This window comes from Mesocricetus auratus, unplaced genomic scaffold (genome assembly GCF_017639785.1).
Source record: "Mesocricetus auratus isolate SY011 unplaced genomic scaffold, BCM_Maur_2.0 Super-Scaffold_100007, whole genome shotgun sequence".
In the NCBI taxonomy this organism is placed as follows: Eukaryota; Metazoa; Chordata; class Mammalia; order Rodentia; family Cricetidae; genus Mesocricetus; species Mesocricetus auratus.
This window is the reverse complement of record NW_024429191.1, coordinates 64,858,439-64,880,407: the sequence shown is the minus strand read 5'-3', so window position 1 is coordinate 64,880,407 and position 21,969 is coordinate 64,858,439. Positions and strand designations below refer to the sequence as shown.

Genomic DNA, 21,969 nt, shown 5'->3' with positions numbered 1-21,969 from the left:
AAAAGCCACCCAAGAGGAGAGGAGTGCTTGGAGAGATGGAAGGCCAAGCAGTTGAGAGTGCATGCTGTTCTTCCAGAGTTTGCACACCTGCACTCGTGTGCTCAGACCCGCACACGGCAAGGATAACTCAAGGAATAAAAGTCAGTCTTTGGGGCTGGAGAGATGACTTCACTGTTAGCAGCACTTGCTGCTTTTCCAGAGGATCCAGATTTGTTCCAGAGCACCCACATGGTGCCTTCCAACCATCCTTAACCTCAGTTACAGGGGACCCATCTCCCTCTTCTGGCCTCATCGTGCACTAAGCATATACAGATACATGTAGGCAAAATACTCATGTATATAAAATAAAAGTAAATAATTCTTGGGCTGGAGAGATGGCTCAGAGGTTAAGAGCACTGACTGCTCTTCCAGACGTCCTGAGTTCAAGTCCCAGCAACCACATGGTGGCTCACAACCATCTGTAATGAGATCTGTGCCCTCTTCTGACCTTCAGGCATACAAGCAGACAGAACACTGTATATATAATAAATAAAATCTTTTTAAAAAGTAAATAATTCTTAAATGTATAATTTGTTATCTTTGTAGTAAGTAGGACTTCTGTAATATTTTCTTTTCTTTTTGTTTACAAGCATGGGTGTCAATGTGTACTTTGATATCTGAGAGTAACTAGTGGTGTCGTGTCTTTCCTCTTAGCATGTAGTTTCTGGCAATGGAACTCAAGTCATCAGGCTTGATGACAACTGACTCTACCCTCTGAACCATCTGCCAGCCCCTGAAAGACTTCATTTTCATCACTCCATCTTATATAGTTGGCTTTTAAATCCAAATCCATTTATTCTCTGACCACTGTTTTTAGGTCTGACTCATTTATAAAAAGTCAGTAGAAAAATCATTGCTAGAAACCTTCACATTCAGAAATATTCACACAATATGGTCAGTAACAAAATTTCATGTGTGTATAAACCTGTTCTATAAATGTATTTTTCTTCTGGGCAGTGGTAACTAATGCCTTTAACCCCAGCACTTGGGAGCCAGAGGCAGGTGTGTATCTCTGTGAGTTCAAGGCCAGGCTAGTCTACAAAGAGAGTTCCAGGACAGCCAAGGTTTTAAACATAGAAACCCTGTCTGAAAAGAAAAAAGATAAGCAAAGAAAGAAAAGTACTTTTTCTTTTAACAGATAATGGCTACTATATATTATTTACTAACAGCCACCAATCTATGCTTAGGAAATGCAAGAATTTACAGTTTTGTCAATTCTTGTATTTATTATTTATTTTACTTATTATTAGCCTGTGTGTGTCAGAGAGAGAGAGAGAGAGAGAGAGAGACAGAGACAGAGACAGACAGAACGAGAGAGAACACAGAACACACCAGGTCAGAGGACAATGTTGTGGAGCCAATTTTCTTCTTAATTCTTTTATGTCAGTTCTGGAAATTGAATTCGTACAGTTGGGGCTGCATGGCAAGCATGTGCACTGAACTATCTCACCAGCCCATTTTTACCAATCCTACAGATGATTTTCTGAATTATTTGTAATTGTGTGTATGTGCATGTGTGTGTCATGTGCACGTGCACATATCCATGCAAGTGCCTACAAAAGACTGGAGAGGGCGTCAGATCCCCTGTAGCTGGAGTTAGAGGTATTTGTGAGCAATCCAAAGTGGGTTCTAGGAGATGAAGTCGGGTCCTCTGCAAGAGTATCACCCACTCTCAACTGTTGAACCATCCCTCCAGCCCTCTGTAGTTGATTTTCATGCAGATGACTCATCATGTGCAATTAGGAATCATTGTATATAAGACTTTATTGCATGTGTGAATATTAATATAATTTATGTTTAATAATTTTGTAATATCTAAAAATTAAAGAGCAAAATATCACTCTTGTAGGAAAAAGCTTTTAAAAGTAAAACTCATTGATAATGGTTATACAGTTTCATCTTTGTTTAGGAACTCGCTATAAAGTGTAGATAATCTCAAATTATACCTAAAAGAAAAGTTTTATTACAGGATAACATTATGACAAGTAATTCTGGATAAATAATATATAAACCAAGCCAAAAAATAGATAGGCTGCCTAGAGCTAGGTTGGGGAAAATTGTTTTATACAGGTGCTGACTGCATCTTAGAATGTGTGTTTATACAGAGTCTCATTCTCTGAAAACAGTGTTTCCCTTGTATTCCATAGTGATTAATGTGATGTTGGAATGACATGCATCAAAATTCCTTTTTCATTAGTAGTTCTCATCAGGGTTTCTTACATTTGTTTTCTAGGGCCCACATATAGCTTCAGTTACATTAGCTGCTTATGAATGCAATTCAGTTAATTTCCCTGAGCCACCATATCCTGACCAGATTATCTGTCCAGATGAAGACAGCACTGAAGGAGCCGTGACTTTGTGGAGCATCATCTCTAAAGTTAGAATTGAGGCCTGCATGTGGGTAAGATCTGCATTTTCATATCTGCCTAAAACCAATCTTGCCATCTTGATGCTATGTCACACCTTTTAGAATAAAACCCACACGTGCCTAGCCAGTACAGAGCTGCGCTTGGTGGCCCATGCCTATAATCTTGGTACTTTAGAAGCTCAGGCAGAAGGAATGCAAGTTCCCAGTCAGACTAGACTGCAGAAAAAAAAAAATATATATATATATATAAGTAAAAAGGAAAATAGTTGTGTATTTCACTAAGAGATTAAACACAGTGTTTGTTCTCAGAGAATTTATTTCATTTTCATCATTGTTACTGAAAAGGTCCACCATTTTTCTGTTTAAACTAAGCTTCCTTGTGTTGATTTCAGACCACATAATTACGTTGTGATCCTATTTTCAGTTGTCCTAATCATTCTCTTGGTGTTTTCCTTAAATTTCCTTTTAAGGCATATACTATCTAGTTCATTAAGTTTATATGCCCATTAAGTTTTCTTTTCCTAAAAGTTTCTTAGGAAATAAAAGCAGGTAGAAAAGATCACATGCAGGTCTTACCTCAGGAACCAGTGAGATGGATCACTGGGTAAAGGTGTCTGCTGGCCAACCTAACATCTTGAGTTTAGTCCATGAAACCTGTATGTAGAAGGAGAGAACCACTTCCTGTCCATTGCCTCTGACCTCCATGCCTGTACCATGGCATCCACATGCACAGACACACAAACACACATGGGCATGAATACGTGAGCACACACTCATACAATAATCAAAGTTTTTCATGATTCTTAATTCCACTTTTAATCCCAGCACTTACGAGGCAGAGGCAGGTAGATCTCCTAGTTCAGGACAGCCAGTGCTATACAGAGAAACCCTATCTCGAAAAACAAACAAAATAAATTAAAATTCAATAAAACATTAATTGGTGCCATAACTTAAAAGAAGCAAGTCTTTTGATTCTGGGGTATATGTGTATGTTTATGTGTATGAGTATTTTTCCTGCATGTATGATGTATGCCACCTATGTACCTGGTGTCTGTGGAGTTTAAAAGTGAGCATCAGAGCCTCAGAACTGGAGTTGTAGAGCCATTGTATAGGTTCTGAGAATTGAACCCAGATCCTCTGGGAGAGAAGTACATAATCTTAACCACTAAGTCTTCTGTTCAGGTATAGAAGAGACAGTTTTAAAAGTTAGGTGTTGCTGGACCGTGGTGATGCACACCTTTAATCCTAGCACTTGGGAGGCAGAGACGGCAGATCTCTGTGAGTTTGAGGCCAGCCTGGTCTACAGAATGAATTCCAGAACAGGTTCCAAAGCAATACAGAGAAATGCTGCCTCAAAGAAAAAAAGTTATGTATTAGTGCCTTTTCCCCCCTGTGGTTCTGCAGATCAGACACTGAGCCTGGCACTTGATAAAAGCGAGTACTCTTCCACTAAACTACATCCTCAGCCCAGCAATCGTGTTTTGCTTTGAAGGAATTCTAAAGGAAATGCCATATGTTAAGTTTGTTGGTTATGAAAGGCAGGAAAAGTTGTCATGTTTCCTGTTGCTCTTTTATAAACACTGGAAACAGGTTCATTATACTAGTTGTATGTTTTATAGACTGAGAAGATTATTATGAAAAATTATTATTAGAATAACAAGTCATTTGGAACATGCTAGAAAAGAGGTCACCTATATAATTGGCTTTGTTTTTTTCTTTTTTTCCTTTTTTTCCCCAAGACAGGGTTGTTGTTGTTGTCCTCAGTATTTACAAGAGAGCCTTCTCATTAAATGATGTTGTGTATCTAAATGCTTACATTTGAAAAGATGGAGTTAAACATTTACTGTATATCATATGTGGAAATTAACTAAAATGCATCAAAAACCTAAAGCAGAGCTAAGACAGTCCAACTGCTAAAAGAAAATATAAAAAAAAAATCTGCATGCTGCTGAATTTGGCAGTGATTCCTTATATTTCACAACAAAAGCATAGGGGAAAAAAGATATAAAGACTGTATTACATGCCACAGGACACCACCAAGAGATTGGGGAATAACCTACAGAGCAGGGAAGGCATCTGCTAATTACACAGGTGATGAGCTTTGAAAAATGTCCAATCGTTTGATGAACTCCTGTCCCAACAATTGAAGGAAGATTGAATTTTAAAAAAGCCAGGCAGTGGTAGCACATGCCTTTGATCCCAGTACTCAGGAAGCAGAAGTAGGTGAATCTCTTGATTTCCAGGCCAGCCTGGTCTACAAAGTAAGTCCTAGGACAATCAAGGATACATAGAAAAACCCTGTGTCAACTCCACTCCCAAAAAGTTAACAAGACACTAGGGGTTTCACTCAGCGGTACACTTGCCTCCTGACATGTGACTTCCAGAATGTAAAGAAGTTGATGGCAGCAATCTAAAATTATTAGCTGCTATGTGCAACAGATTGGCAGAGAAATAAACCAAGAATGATCATGACTCTCTTCTAATTCCATATCTAATAAATAGCAAAAAGAAATGAGACTAGCCAGACACTGGAGTGTCACTGTTGACAGCAATCTCACAATAGTGAGAAGTAGGACAACAGCCCGTTATTCCTCAATAGACACGTAAATGAATAGACAAGATGGGATGTATGTACACACTAGAATATAACCGGGGCAGGAAATTCACTACAGTGTGTTCTAGTAAGTGCCAAATATAGATGGTTATTGAAAATACTATATAAGGGACTGTAGAGATGGCTCAGCAGTTAAGAACCCTTTCTACTCATAATTATCCTTAAGTTCCAGAGGATCCAGCACCTCCTTTTGACTTCTGTGGGCACCAGCATACATGTGGTGCATAACCATTCATGTAGGCAAACCACTTGTACACATAACTAAAATAAATAAATCTTTAAAATGTAATAAAAAGAGAGAGGGCACCAGAAGGGGAAAGTGTGTATGAAAATACAACAGTGAAACCCGTTACTTTGTATGCTAATTAATTTTTTTAAATTAATGCTTAATGAGAACAAAGTTTCTTCTTTTCATTTTTAGAGGTCCCAGTATGTGTGTGGTCACTGGAGGGTGTGTGTGGAGGGAGCCAGAAGAGGGTATACAGCAGGAGTTATATATGGCTGTAAGCCACCCACCCACCATGGGTGTTGGGAACTGAAGTCTGGCAAAAAGCACTTTTAACCACTGAACCATCTCTCCGGCCCCTAAGTACAGAGTCTCTATTTGATGAAAAAATATTAAAAGCAGTGTTAATTACTTAGTATTAGTAAACACAGTGAATGTCAGTGTATTTTACATTATTAGTGGCACACATTCTTAAAATGTCAACAGTTCCTAGGTATGGAAACCTAATTTAGAATGTTCAGTGGCCCTGATTCCTAGAGTTTGCCTAATTTTATAGTTTGATTTTGTGTTCACTTACATGTTTGTTTGTTTGTTTTTTTTAGAGGAATGACTTGTTTGATGTCTTGCTTGAAAGTTTTTAATCTAATTTTCAAATTAAAATATCCTTATAGACTTCACTATCATGCGTATGTTGTATCAATACAGTCATTATCATTTTAGATGCCCTTATAGAGTATGCTCAGTCACCAAAGCCATTGTCATCTCTGTCACTTCTAGTTATTTCCTCACTTCCACCTTGTTCATATGTCCTTTGGAGCACATAGAAGGAATTGTTTGATAGATTTATCGTTGGGTATTTTTCAGTTTGCATCTGTGTGAGTATTTGTTAGTATAACAAATACCTGAGATAAAGAGGAAGGTTTCTTTTGGCTTTCAGTTTGAGGAATTCTAATCCATTACCACTGGGCTCCATGTGGCCTCACTTCATCAAGGTTTCACCTCCTCCTGATAGTCCCACTCTAGGGATAACCCTTGCATTCCAGGCCTTTAGAAGGCATTCCAGGTCCAAAATACAGCAACATTTGAAGTAGGGAGGGAGCAGTGAGGTGCTGAGCACAGGGCCGGCTCATGCATGCTTGATAAGTACTGTGCCATTGAGCTACAACCCTGCCCTGTCTGCATTCTTCTTTTAATGCATTTGTTAGTGTATAGACTAACAGGTCTCATCCTGACATTTTCATAGATGTATAAAATGTATTTTGATTGTATCTTTCCCCTTCCACATTACCTCTCCCATTCATCTTTTTTCTTTTCCCAATTAGGACCCCTTTTTTCACATCCCTATTTGGGGAGGAAGGGAGTTTCATCCATGTTACATACAAGAGCATGGGTGAGAGGTCACTTATAGTAGCATGGACACTGCCATCAGCATCTTTTGAATGCCTATAATTTGTCTAACCAGTTCAGGCCTTCTCAAGTTTGCTTTTCATTCATGAATTTTGCAGATAATTACTAGGCATTTAAGGGCAGGAGGTTTTAATGTAAGCAAAAACTGTGATGGGTTCTATAAAGAAGAATTTTATGGTGTAGTACTGGAATTTGCCCTCATCTGTATAAGGACCCAGTGTTCAGTTGAGGAGACAGTGATTGGAGGAGGCAGTGAGGTTGGCATGTTACCAGAGCAGGAGAGTCCAAAGTACACATGGTAACTCTCAGAGAACTTCAGTCTGTGGTAACTCTGAGAGAGCTTCACTCTTTGGGATAAAATACACATGGCAATGTTTCCTATTTTAGCCATGTAATTCAATAGCATAAAGGCACATTTTAAGATTTTATTGCCAGGTGTTGGTGGCGCACGCCTTTAATCCCAGCACCCGGGAGGCAGAGGCAGGCAGATCTCTGTGAGTTCGAGGCAAGCCTGGTCTAGAGAGCGAGTTCCAGGACAGCCTCCAAAACAATACAGAGAAACCCTGTGTGTGGGGGGGGGGGGGTATTTATTTATTATGTAAACCATGTTCTGCCTGCATGTATACCTGAAGACCAGAAGAGGGCACCAGATCTCATTATAGATGATTGTGAGCCACCATGTGGTTGCTGGGAATTGAACACAGCACCTGTGGAGGAGCAGCCAACACTCTTAACCTCTGAGCCATCTCCCCAGCCCACATTTCCAATTTAATCTAACCATTTCCACTATTCATTTCTAAAGCTTTTTGTCATCTGGAAAAGAAATTCTCATTCCATCCTCTTTCCTGACCTTGAGAACCTCTGCTCTGTTTTGTATTTCTGTGGAGTTGTCTGCTGTGCATATCTTAATTAGGGAATCATAGGTTGGTACCTCCTCCTTTGTTCTTAGTTTGTAATGTTTTCAAGTTTAACCCATTTTATAGAATTGTCAGAATTTCATTCATAAGGCTGTTTAAAACTAACATCCATCTTTGTATATATACTAACTTTAAGAACTTTAAAAAAAAAACTGAGCATGTGGTACATGCCTTAAACCCTAGCACTAGAGAGGCAAAAGCCAGTGAATCACTGAGTTCCAGGTCAGTCAGAGTGACACAATGAGACCCTCAAAAAGGAAAAAGGAAACAATTAGTTAAAAAAGTAATCTCATGGGGGCTGGAGAGATGGCGTTAAGTGCTCTGACTGCTCTTCCAGAGTACCTGGATTCAATTCCCAGTACCATACGGGGAGCTCAAGACTGTAACTCCAGTCAGGGTTCCCGACACGCATGACAAAACACCAGTGTACATAAAATAGAAATAAATAAAACTTTTTAAAAATTATTTCATGGAAACTGCAAGCAAATTTTATTTGCAGAACAGTGGTGATGTCATTAGATGGTATAGCTGTTTTCTAATCATTGCTGTAAGAACTTTGACTCCCTTGGTGATACAAAGGTAACTGTCTAAGCCTTTGCTTATTTAATCTCTCATGTTTGTAGTTGGAGTAGTTACTGAAAGTGGCTTTGTGATTAAAGAATGTTAGCATTCTAATAATATAAAACTGTAGTTTCGGGGCTGGAGATATGGCTCAGAGGTTAAGAGCACTGGCTGCTCTTCCAGGGGTCCTGAGTTCAATTCCCGGCAACCACATGGTGGCTCACAACCATCTACAATTCAGCCTGGTGCCCTCTTCCGGAATGTAGGTAGAACACTGTATATGTAATAAATAAATAAAATATTGAAGAAAAAAACCCGTAGTTTCTAGGAGGTCTGCTGTCCAGACTTTCGCCATTAAACGTAACATTTCTTGATTGTAAGACCTCAATGCAACTGGGCAGTGGTGATGCATGCGTTTGATTCCTGCACTCAGGAGGCAGAGACAGGCAGATCTTTGTGAGTTTGAGGCCAGCCTGGCCTATAGAGTGAGTTCCAGACAGAGACAGAGCTACACAAGAAACTTTGTCTCAAAAAAAAAAAAAAGACTACAATGCTGCTTATAAATCTACTTGATAGAACTTTCTCAGTACGTGCAGCGTTAGTGCAAAGACTAATGTTAACACACGAAGGAGATGCTGTGCTATCACTTGGTTCTCATATTTTGTGTACATTAGATCCTTCACCTGTCCCAGGAGCAAGAGCTTCAGGGTGATGATTACAAGGATTGCTTGCCTTTTTTGATTTGTTACTTTCAGTGCTAGGTGAATATTTTTTTATAATAAAATAAAGCTTCCTTCTCTTTTAATTAAATCTGAACTAACATGTTTTTATTTATAAACAATTACAAAGGGTTTTTAGTGTCAGTAGATGGCTCACATGCCATCAATCTTAGTGGCCCAAATTCTATCCCCAGGACCCACATCCTATATACATTAAAACTAAATAAATCTTTCAAAAGGGAATTAGAAAATTATCGTCACTGTTATTATTGAGAAAAGGTCTCCCATGTCTCATACTGGCCTTGAACCCACAATGTAGCCAAGGATGACTTTGATGTCTGATCCACTTGTGTCTATCTGTCTCTCAAATGTTGAGATTATATGCATTTACCAGTTTATGCTATACTGGTGTCAAACCCAGGGCTTCATGTATGATAGGCAGCAATTCACCAAGTAAGTTACAGCCTCACCCTTATAAAATTACTTTTAAGAATTGTGGAAGTCCGGGAGGCAGAGGCAGGCGGATCTCTGTGAGTTCGAGGCCAGCCTGGTCTACAGAGCGAGTTCCAGGACAGCTTCCAAAACAATACAGAGAAGCCCTGTCTTGGGGAAAAAAAATTGTGGAAGTCTCTGTCTTCAGTGCCTAATTTGAGGTAACTAACTTTGTGTCTAATGTATTGAGTTTTGAGAACCTGCCTGAATTAGTGTATTCCTTTTATTTATTTGTACAGTAGATTACTACTGACATGATACCATTCTTTTTCTATTGTGAAAACTATGAACATTCTATTAAGATATGGAAATGGATGTGATCAACTAAGAGCAGACACAGCTCTTGATTTCTTTTCACTGCATTATGCTACTTCCTTACTAGGTTTTAGGAAATTGGTCACAAGTTTGAATCAGATGATTTTCAGAATGGTTGACATTTGACTTCACACAGGAACTTAAGAGAAGTTCACACTTGAACTAAAGTGTTGTAGTGAACTTGCCCTCCACTTTCTATTATGGAAAAGTTCAGCTTTGCACATTGGCAGTTTTGTAGCCAATGAGGTGTCACTGTTGCTAATTTAAGTTTCCTAAAAGTGCAGAAAGTAATAAAATGAACTTAATGTACTTTTACCAAACTTCAACAATGCTTGCCTGTCTTGACCAACTGTTATCTTAGAACTAAATCTCACATATTCTATCTGTGAATATATTACCCTTAGGGCTTAAATTAATAGATCACAGGAATTTAAAATACATAGTAAAAGGAATAAAGGAATTAGTATTAGTCTTTTAAAGTCATTTCCTTTTTTGGGGGGGTTCGAGACAGGGGCAAAGTCCTGTCTGTCCAGGAACATGTTCTATAGACCATGCTGGCCTTGAACTCATAGAGATGTACCTACCTCTGCCTCCCAAGTACTGGGATTAAAGGCATGTACCACAATGCCTGACTTATTAAATTTTCTTTTTGGTGTGTGTAGGGGGTGGATGTTTGGAGACAGAATTTCTCAGTGTAGCAGCCCTGGCTGTCCTAGAATTTACAGACATCCCCCCACCTCTGCCTCCTGATAGCTGGAATTAAAGGAATGTGCTACCACTGCCCGGCTGAGTTTTTTGGTTTTAGTTTTAGGGGTGTTTGTGTGTTTGTTTGTTTTAATTGAGACAGGGTCTCATTATAATTTATATTTTAACAGAAATAGTTTTTACAAGGTAATAATGGTACCAGTCTTTAATCCCAGCACGTGGGAGGCAGAGGCAGGCAAATGTCTGTGACTTCAAGACCAGTATGGTCTTCAGAGCAAGTTCCAGGACAGTCAGAGCTGTTACACAGAGAAATCATGTCTTGGGAGTGGACCAAAAAACAAAGCAAAACACTAGGAAAGCTTGTGTATTTCTGTCTCAAGGTCTCAAGGTACAATTATGACCCCTTTATGACATTAGGACTGGTGACAATCCAGTATTTGTTTGTTATTTATTGTCATTCATAAAATAGTAGTGTTCCAAGTGCATGATTTTCCTTTTGTTATTAGTTAAAATAAATACCTTTTTCTCCTCTAAGACTGTGTCTTACTCTACTGCCCAGATTGTCTTCAAATTCCTGTACCCTTATCCAACCTCCTCCTAAACAGAGGCTTACAGGCATGCGCCTCCATATCCAGCTAATCTAATTTGGTTACCCTGAGATTAAGTTCATATATGAAAATAAGGATAAATATTTAATCCTTTGTACTTTAAAAAATCAATGGCTTCTTTCTTTGTTGTCCTCTAAAGTTGATCAACATTACCTTCTCTTGTTTTTTTCCCCTCCATACTCCTGACCTTACTCCTTCCTCTCTTTCTCAACACAGATTTATTTTGGGGCACTTTGTTTTTCAGAGTTCTTATTTCACATGCAGATAATGGATTTATACTTGGAGACTGTTGGCTTTACACACTAAAGACACAAAATGCTTAAATTTGATAATTTCTTTCAAGGATTCTTTTTAGATAAGGCCTCAAACTCAAAGACATTTGCCTGCCTCTGCCTGATGAGTTCTGGAATTAAAGGGATACATCACCACACCTGGCTATTTTTTAAAATTTATTTTTAATCATAATTTAGCCATATGTATATATGTGAATGTGTGCACACATGAGTGCAATTGTCTGCAGAGGCAGAAAGAAGGGGTCAGATCTTCTGGAACTGGAGTTTCAGGCAGTTGTGAACTGACACATGTGGGTGCTGGGAAGTGAACTTGGGACCTTTACAAGAGCTGTGTGTCCTTTGAACCCCTCAGGGGTTCTTCCAAAGCATTTAGAACAGAGCAAGCTGCAAGAGTTAAGTTTGTTTTATGAAATAGCAAACCCTTTTTTTCCTGTGACTCAGAGAAGAAGACCAGGTCTGTTTGGCTCAGGGTGAAGGCTTCCCCAGAGACTGTCTCTGTCATATTATGGCCTGTCTGGTATTTAAGCTACTTAAGTCTGTAAACTTTGTTTTCATCTTTAAGCCCTGAACCGAAAAACAACAACTACGAAAACCTTCTCTTCAAAAAAATAAATCTACAAAGTAACTAAAATGTGAATCACTCTGAGAAAATGCAACATTTTAAAATCCTGTAGTAACAATTACCCATCCTGATACTAAGTTTTCTTGGCTGCAATTTGTTTCAAGGCTTTATTTTTTTAAAGGGGGGGGGCTATATTGATAATATCTGAAATGTCCTAGAGAATTTTAATCTAATGACTGTACTGGTGGTTTTTGTTTCAGGTTTGAAGGGTTTGGTTTTGTTTTTTAAGATAGCTTCAAACTTCTGATTGTCCTGTCTGTGCCTTCCAAGTGATGGCGACTTTCTTCCTATTACATCATTTGGGTTAAAAAGTGAAGGAAGTACTAAGAAAAACACCAAAACCTAAGGAGAGATGCTGTATTGAGTCTGTCATGTGCCCAGGAGTGTCTCAGAATTTGTTTAGTTATTATTACCTTGCTTGCTAGTCAGAATTAGGACTAGGATTCAGACTCTCAAATTTTGAATTATGTAGCAGGTGTATACATTGTATCCCAAAATGCTTTTGGAAATATAGAGAAATATAATTTGATTTATTGTGTCATTGTGCTGCAAACTAAACCTCACAGTGAGTTTGTTTTTTCCCACGCAGGGCATTGGTACAGCCATTGGAGAGCTGCCTCCGTATTTCATGGCCAGGGCAGCTCGCCTCTCAGGTACTGAACCAGATGATGAAGAGTACCAGGAATTTGAAGAAATGCTGGAACATGCAGAGGGTGCACAAGTAAGAACAATGGGGGAAATGGAACTACAGTTCCTGACTCAGCTCTTACTAAGGTAGAATGGTTAGTAGTTGCTATAAGAAAGAAAACTGCCTAAGGGAAAACAAAACACAATAGAACTTGGAACAGAATATGCAGAATTACTAAAAGTGAAACTGATGATTAGGGACTGGGAGTGTAGGTTCCTGATACAATATTTGCACAGCATGCATGGGACCCTGAGTCCTGTCCCTAGTACTTGGAAGAGGCAGGGGGAAGCCTAAACATACCCTTTGTCGGTGGGTTTTTTCCCTTACAGATTAGTAGTAAGTAGATAAAAAGCTACTTATCTCCCCCTGGGAACAGATAAGTGTCACCTATTTGCTGTGTATGTGTCTGTATGTATGTATGCACACCTACCACAACTAAGTTCTTTTTGTAGGTTACTATTGGGCTTTGTTTATTTCTTGAGGTAAAATATAGTTTTGTAGCCCAAGATGACCTTGAACTCAGAAGGATCACGGGCTTACAGTAAGTACGACAACCAATTCTGGCTAGCTCTGTTTTCCTCCTTGAAAACAGCCTTGGGTTAAACAGTGATGAAAGTGTCAAATAAGGAAAAAGCTTGGTCATTATGCTTTAGCAATTCAAATTAGTCCTTCTTCATCTTTGAGTGTTCTAAAGAGTATATCCTTAAGTGGGCAGGGTAAGCCAAACCTGGTAATTGACTAAGGGTTTTGTTGTTGTTTGTTTTGTTGCCTGATACATCCTGTGGTGGTTTATTCATAGGAAAATACCTCAGAATGTTGGTAAATGGTGAGTCTTTAAGGATGGCCTTAGAAAACACTACAGATTGCTGGGCAGTGGTGGTGTACCTTTAGTCCCAGACTTGGGAGGCAGAGGCAGGTGGATCTCTGGTCTACAGAGCAAGTTCCAGGATAGCTAGAGCTGTTACGCAGAGAAACCCCGTCTGGAAAAACCAAGAAGGAAGGGAAAGGAAAGGAGGGGAGGGGGGAGTGCGCCACAAATAAAAAGGCAGGTAAGGCTGTGACCATTAAGCAAAGGGAACTCTTTTTGCTCCCTCTCTCTACAGTTGTGTCTGACAAACTTTATATGGCTGAAATTGATAACTTTGCAATTTCAAATTAAACAGAAACTTAAGAGAACAACATTGTCTCCAAAAGAAAACATCAAACAGGAGGAGCATGGAAGAAAAAAAATCACTTCCTGTACTTGATCATGGAAGGCATTTTCAGCTCTGGTGGTGGTATTGAGAGGGGCAATTCAGTTCTAAGTCTTTAGTTTTTTATGTTTATTTAGTTCAGGAGTGAGGATAATGCATGTTATTGTGCTATGTGGAGATCAAAGAACAACTTGATTACCTTCTACTATGTGGGTCCAAACTCAAACTCAGGTTGTCAGGCTTGATAGCAAGCACCTGTGCCTGCTGAGCCATCTCACTGTCCCAAGAGACGGTCTCTTACTTGTTCTGGAGCTCATGGGGTAGGCTGGATTGACTGGCCAGTGAGCCCCCACCCATCTACATGAGTGCTGGGATCCCCATGATTGTAGCAAGTGCTTTGCCAGCCTTAGCAGCTGTGCTATCTCCCCATCTCTGAGTTATTTTTCAGTAGGAATTGTTTTAGTGTCAGTTATTTGATTAGCTGAGTAACACAACCGCCCTATTAATAGTTAATGGTTCCAAACAAGAACAGCAGTCCGTCCTGCTCACAGATGTGCCGTGAGTGCCTTGTCTCTGTGGAGTACCTTTCAAAGATCTTGCCCATAGCACTCCCTACATGGGTTACAACAGCAGACTTTATGACTCATTTCATTCTTGACACTTTTTTTATTTGGAGATAATGCATTCCATAAGCTCATTGCCACTGAAAAGCTCAATTTCAAAACCTCAGACCTGGAATGTGATGAAGAAAGACATCAGTCATGCTTTATCTTGTGACTATAATTGGAGTTCTTGGAGACTCTGAACAGTTAGTCTTGACCTACACACTGTGAGAGTGCTGATCTTTTCCTGCTTCTCTATGGCCCTGATTATTTTTGTTATTTTAGTTGGAGCTTTTCTAATTCAACTTCATCTCTTTTGAGCTTTGAAAATTAGATGATATGGCATACAATACTTCTGATGATTATGAGATTTGGGCTTTTTTATCTTTTTTGGCTTTATGCTAGTAATTGCAAAAATGATTTTTTTAGGATAACTATGCATTTCTTACTCCCTGTCTTCCTATTTGCTTATCTTGAAAGTGAAGAAAGCAAACTATATGTATCTCATGTCCTTTAAGTCAGAAGTTGTACGCCTATAGCCTTTGTGTTCTTGCTGTGCTGAAGATTGAAGCTGGGGCCTTGCTCATTTGCTAGACAGACTGCTTCACTGAGCTACATCCCTAGCCGTGTGCGCTTGTTTGTTTGTTTGTTTGCTTGTTTTTGTTTTTTGAGACAGGACTTCTCTGTGTAACAGTCCTGGCTGTCCTGGAACTCACTTTGTATACCAGGCTGGCCTCAAACTCACTGAGATCCACCTGCCTCTGTCTCCTGGGTGCTGGGATTAAAGGTGTGCACCACCACTACCACCCAGCCAGCCTTGTGCTCCTTAAGAACATTCTATTTGAAATGTTTGCTCACAATTTCAGTTATAGTAACATTAATTGCCATACAAACTAGAAAATTATTTGGTAAAATAATAAGAAAAATATTAACTCACACATGATAACTGTGCTTTTAGTAATTTTCTAAGATCAATAAAAGCCTGTGTGTTGGACAGTTGAATGAGTTACCTTGCTGTACTGTGAGGTAAATGACACCTGGTTCCGTCTTGGTTTGTTGTTGCTGTTGTTGGCAGATCTGCACCTTTATTTGAGATTCAGCACGTTAGTCCTCACTCACATTGACTTTTGAACATGGTAACAGACATGTAAGTTGCTAATGTGTAGAGCTTATTTGGTGAGTCCTCATCCGCATTATGTTTTCTGGGCATACATGCATGGATATGGTATGGAACATTCCTTACTCCATTGGTATCAGTGTACACATCAGGAGTTCCCATCTCCTTTATGGCAGATTTCCAGGTTCCTTTGATGTACAGGGGCACGCTTTATGAAGCCCTCTCCTTGTCTTTTGGATGCTGATTGTATGTTCTTGGGTCACCACCTCATTGACAGCAGAATGACCTTTCATCTTGCCACCCTTCTTTGTGGAAGTGGTTCTGCTGGGTCCAAGTTGGAAAGGACAGGAACAAGAGATTAATTTTCCTTTTCAGCAGATGCAAAATCTGACTGTATTACCCAGATTGGGCCCAAATTCTGGGCTTCGGTGAGCCTCCTGACTTTGTCTTTCTAGGGGCTGGGGTTATTCTACTATGCCTGGCCTCTCCCTGATTTGAGTAAAGAAACACACTCAAGATCACAGGGCCAGTGGATCACCTAGCTGAAGTCCAAGCCCGTTTTCTGGCCTAGGGATTAGCATTGTGCTTACCATACCACAATTTAGCAATAATTTCACTAGGCCTAATGCTATAATAGATAAAGAGCCAGGGGCTAGAGAGGCAGCTCAGGAATTAATGGCACTTCCTTTTCCTCCAGAGGACCCAGATCAGTTCCCAACACCTACACTGATTTCACAGCCACCTGTAACTCCAGGTCCAGGGGAGCCAATCAAGACCAACCTGAGCTAAATAAATACTAAGACCCTATCTCAGAAAACACAATGTGAAATGAAAGCTTGAAGCATTAAAATAATTCTACATATGGTGAGATGTAGGGACCTGATTTTTCTCCCTAACAAGTTACTTTCTGTCACTTCTTCCAACTGAATTTGTTTTGTTTTTTTATTTTGTTTTGTTTTGTTTTTGTTTTCCGAGACAGGCTTTCTCTGTATTGTTTTGGAGGCTGTCCTGGAACTTGCACTATAGACCAGACTGGCCTTGAACTCACAGAGATCTCCCGAGTGCTGGCATTAAAGGCGTACACCACCAACGCCCAGCTGAATATGTTTTTATCTTTCTTTTATGTGGTACAATCAATCCTAGGATCTTGCACATGCCAGGCAAGTAATTAGTCCATCACTGAGCTGTATTCTCAGCCTCTTCTTTGCTTTTTATTTTATTTATTTATTATTTGTTTTTTTGAGACAGGGTTTCTCTGTGGCTTTGGAGGCTGTCCTGGAACTAGCTCTTGTAGACCAGGTTGGTCTCGAACTCACAGAGATCCACCTGACTCTGCCTCCTGAGTGCTGAGATTAAAAGTGTATGCCACCACCACCCAGCTTGCTTTTTATTTTGAGATTAATGTCAAACTAAGTTGCCCACACTGACCTTCAACTTCCTAGGTAACCTTGGGTATCCTTGCACTTGCTGTCTTCCTGCCTCATACTACTGAGTAGCTAGGATTACAACCCTGTACCACCAGCCTGGCTTCCAGTTGATTTAATTTTGTCTCATGTTTTGGCTAAGTAGCTGTAAATGGCATATTCAAGACTTGCTAGCTTGGTATATCTTCCATAGTGCCTTCTTACTGATAGTTTAAAAGTGCTTTAGAAATAGCACCAGAATGATTATACAACCTCTCTGACATTGGACTGGAATTTGCTCATATAGACAGATGTAAGAACTGTAGCTTGATAGGAGCAGGAAACGGGAACGTGGATCAACTGTACTTAAAACAATAAAGTAAAGTGAATAACTGTAAAACATTAACGATTGTCTGAAGTAGTTTTTTATTTTAATTCTTGAAGGTAAAGTACTTTAATAGTATAAATTTACTATCAGGAAGTCTAAATAAATCAAACACACATACACACAACCTTGTCACTGGTTGCTTTGCCATGTGCTCTCCAAGTGGGTTAAAGAGAACATGTAGATTTTACTGAAATTGTTGCTCAGTAACAGTGTTCAAGCCACATGTTTACTTAAATTCTACGTCTGATTAATGTTTAGATTTCGTGTTTTAAAAGAAAGGACAATGATGTGTTGATTTGTTTTTAGATTCCTTATAATTATGTAATTTCTTTTTTGAGTGCTGTATTGAGGTTAGACTGTTTTTCCACTAAAGTGACTTCCTTTTGATCTTGGATTTCTGTCCTGTTCTTACTCTATACCTATGGGAGCTAGGAATGAATAAGTGTAGCTTCCTGTGGCCTTGAACATCCAGTGTTTTCAAAAGTTAAGTTCTAAACTAGACCTGTAGTGTGGGTCTGTAATCCTGCTAGTACTGGGGAGGCTGAGGCTAAAAGATCACAAGTTTGGGGCCAACCTGGGCATCTTAGTGAGACCCTCATCTCAAAATAAAAAGTCTAGAGGCGAATGCTACTTGCCACACAAACACAAAATCTGTGTTCAGCACTCCCCTCCCCAGTTGTATTATAGATGGCTCTTCCTATGTTTTGTGAACAGTTTCATGCTAGATTTTATCATTGTCGTTATGACCATGTTTTGCCTTTGATCCTAGCAGCTGTAACTTGTTTTATAATTTTGGTTTGGTTTTTTGAGACAGAGTTTCTCTGTAGCTTTGAAGTCTGTCCTGGAACTCGCTTTGTAGACCAGGCTGGTCTTGAACTCACAGAGATCCACCTGCCTCTGCCTCCCAAGTGCCTGGATTAAAGGTCTGCACCACTACTACCTGGCTAATTTTGTTATATAGTTATTTTGCTTCCATGTGCGTCTGTGTACTGCATGGATGACAGGAGCCCAGAGAGGCCAGAAAAGAGATAAGATCAGATCCCAGGAACTAAAATTACAAAACAAAACATTTTGAGCTGCCACATGGGAGCTGGGAATTGAACCCAGGTTCTCTGGGAGAATAACTGGTGCTTCTTTTTGTTTTTTGTTTATTTGTTTGTTTTTGTTTTTGCGCCCCTCCCCCCAGACTTTGGAGGCTGTCCCGGAACTCACTCTGTAGACCAGACTGGGCTCTAACTCACAGAGATCTGCCTGCCTCTGCCTCCCGAGTGCTGAGATTAAAGGTGTGTAACACCACTCCCTGGCTATAACCTGTAATTTTAACCACTGAGCCATCTCTCCAGCCCTCATTTGTAACCTTATTGTCATCTTCATAGTTGCCTCAAGTTAAAATCTGATTTATCTTTGGGTTCCTTCCCCAGTGCTTAAAAAAAAAATTAACTAAGTGGGGCTGGAGAAATGGCTCAGCAGTTAAGAGTACTAGCCACTTCCAGAGGACCTGAGTACCCACAAGGTGGCTCACAACAGTTGTAACTCCAATTCCTGAGGACCCCACACCTTCTTCTGGTCTCCTCGCGTACCAGACACAGATGTTACATGTACATACATGTAGGGCAAATGCTCATACACATGACATAAATAGATTTTTAAAAAGAAAGACACATGCAGGCAAAATTCATAAAATTTGAAAACTGCTAATAGAATACTATCTCAGTCACTTGAATTTTTCGTTTGCCTCCCTCTTCAGTCATCATCTCTGTGCTCCTTTGCTTCTGAATGACTCGTTCAAACATGTCTCAGTACCTACTTAACATTTCTAGTGGCTTCTTTTGTTTGTTTGGTTTTGGTTTTTGGGTTTTTGGAGACAATTTTTCTCTATATATAGTCTTGGCTGTCCTGGAACTCAAAGAGATCCACCTGCCTCTTCCTCCTGGGACCCCTTAACCACTGAGCCAACTCTCCAGCCCCTGTAAGAGCTTTTAAAAAAGATTTTATGGTTTTCTTTTCATTTTTATACACACATATAGATGGCAGGGTATTCGTACATCTCTGTGTTGGGTACTACTAGAGGCCAGAAGAGGACATCTAATCCCCTGAAGCTGGAGAGTTACAGGTGTTTGTGAACCATCTGACATGGGTGCTGAGAACCAAACTTGGGTCCTCTGGAAGAATAGCAAGTGCTCTTTACCACCAAACCAGCCATCACTCCGGCTCCTGGAAGTTTTAGCTCCTATTGACTAAAACAACTTTTTGCACCCTAATAATAGTGTGCTTAAGCATTGTCCAGTCCCTAGTTACAATCACCATCTCCCATCCCATCACTAAAATTGAAGAAACATGAAAATTTGTACGGAATTTGTTGATTCTATAGGCTCGATAACCAAAGACAAAGATACTGACAACATATTAGAGGATAAAGACTGTAGCTTAGTGGGAGAGCAGTTGCCTAGTCTGTGCAAGCTGAGTTGGAAACAGAGGTAACTCATTTTCTTGGTGTGTTAAAAGATTATCTTGTTGGATACTACAGAGGCAATAGAAAGGGAGTCTAGCCTGGCTGTGTTATTCTTGTGTATATAACTGACACAATTGAATAGGAATGTTGTACATATTTACTTGGAAGACTATGTTTTGGATAAGATTGCTATCTATTAGATTGCCTAATACCATCTGTCCAAATGACCTGCCATTTGTGGGTTTTTGTTTTGGAGGGGGCGGGTTAGTGCTGAATTGCTGACTTTGTAAAACTTGTTGTTTTATATATTTTAGTACTCTGCTGTGCTGTTTTGTATTCTTACTATCAGAATCAGAAATGTAAAGGTCTGACTTCATCTTTTAGTAAAATGCTATTTTCTCTCCATATTCATTCTAATTAGCTTGTCTCTCTATTGAGTATCACCCAGGAGCCTTCTTCCACCTCCCCCTGCCCTGAAGAGTCAGCCTGAGCCACACATTGTTAACACTGAACTACATTCCCAGGCCTCCTGTTTCATTTGGGTTGGGTTTGGTTTTCAGGCAGTGTCTCAGCTCAGTTTTCCAGGCTGTCGCTCTTCCTACCTTAGGCTGCCTAGTAACTACTTATATTGGGCCTCTCTTTAAAGATTAATTTATAGTTTCTAGATTTGTCTTATTTCAAGAGAATGTTCTCTTTAAACTGGCAATGTTTGACTAATATTTACACTTGACCTATGTATTAAAACTAAATGCCCACAGTAAGTATAAATTGTAGTATCTTTCCCCTTACTAGTTTTTATTAAATTTAAGACTAAAAGAATTTTTTACCTAATAAGATCATTATTCTGTCAGGAATTTCAAGTTTCTTGCATTGATTTATTAATGGGGGGTGTGACAACCTTAAAACTGAAGCTTGTCACTGTCTTGACAAAAACTAGTGCCTTTTCTTTTTAGACATAGAAAGACATTTTCCCTTTCAAAGAATAAGGTGTAAATGAAGGGTTCTTTGGACTTTCTTTTGATAATGATAGAATAATGTTTCATCCTTTGGTTTGGAGATTGTGGGAAAGCATTTGATAATGGTTACTCAGACACTTAGACAAGTGCTTTAGCATTCCATTTCTGTTCTGTTCTGTTGAGCACATTTTCCTGTGAAGTGTCTGCATTTGCGTACACCTTGTAGTGCCCGCTGGTTTTTCCCCTTTGAAGTATCTGTTTCTTTTCATACAAAGATTTATGACAGAGCTCATGGTATAGATGATCTGAAACTAAACAAGGATCATTTTCATGTGTTTAATGTCATTTGAACACTGGGTGCCAGTTGTTGCTGGGACCTGTTTTTAACTCTGTTGAACCCTTTTGCTGGTTGTGGTTTGTCTGGCCATCACATGACTTCTCTGAAAATTCCCCCTCCCCTTCATTTCCAGTAAACTGTTTGAGCAGGAGTGAGTCAGAGTGAAACCAGCTTCCCTGTAACCACAGGGCTTGTTAAAGAATTTGTCAACGTGGGACTCTAGAGGGTTTGCATTAAACTTTGCAGCAACTGCTACAGTTTGTTGTGTCAGGAGGTCCTAGGAAAAGCGTCCTCCTCTCAGGATCTCCTGCTTATTTGCATTGAGTTAAACTGATGAAGTATTTTAGAAATGTTCATTTGAGGCTTAGTGTCATTAGACTTGTCAAAGCTACCTAGCCTTCCTTAGTTTCTCCTTTCAGATTCAACCAAACACACCCAGAAACACTTAGGGATTTGTTGTTTAAGATTTATTTTTATTTCAAATGTCTGAGTGTTTGCCTATATGCATGTGTGTGCACCTCGAGTAGGGGTCAGAATAGAGTGTTGGATCCCTGACGCTGGTCAGAGATGGTTGTGAGCCACCATGTGGGTGCTGGAAATTGAACCCAGTTCTTCTGCGAGAGGAAGAACAGTCAGTATTCTTAACTGCTAATCTATTGCTCCCTTAAGTGGTCTCTCACTGAGATTCTGTTATAGAATATCTCAACTATTGGGTCTGTCAAGTTTGCATTTTATTCAGCAAAAAAAGGTAATACTTAAAATGTCTTGTGGAGGCCTAGGGAGATGCTCAGTGATTAAGAGCGCTTGCTGCTCTTCCAGGGGGATCTGGGTCCAATTCCCAGCACCCGTATGGCAGCTCACAGCTGTCTGTAACTTCAGTTCCAGAGGATCCAACAGAGACACCTGGCACAGCATGCAGACAAAACACTCATACACCAAAATAAAAT

At 39.7% G+C, this 21,969-nt stretch overlaps 1 protein-coding gene and 1 pseudogene across 1 annotated transcript in view; one reads left to right on the top strand and one right to left on the bottom strand.

Annotated features, from left to right (window-relative positions):
- Positions 1 to 21,969, top strand: part of Vmp1 (vacuole membrane protein 1) — an 88,669-nt gene that overhangs the window by 29,858 nt on the left and 36,842 nt on the right. The window contains exons 6-7 of the mRNA XM_040749417.1: positions 2,273 to 2,440; positions 12,476 to 12,607. Of these exons, the coding sequence (XP_040605351.1) occupies positions 2,273 to 2,440; positions 12,476 to 12,607 (300 nt within the window). The remainder of the gene's footprint in view (positions 1 to 2,272; positions 2,441 to 12,475; positions 12,608 to 21,969) is intronic.
- LOC121141077 lies at positions 15,481 to 18,885 on the bottom strand (annotated as a pseudogene).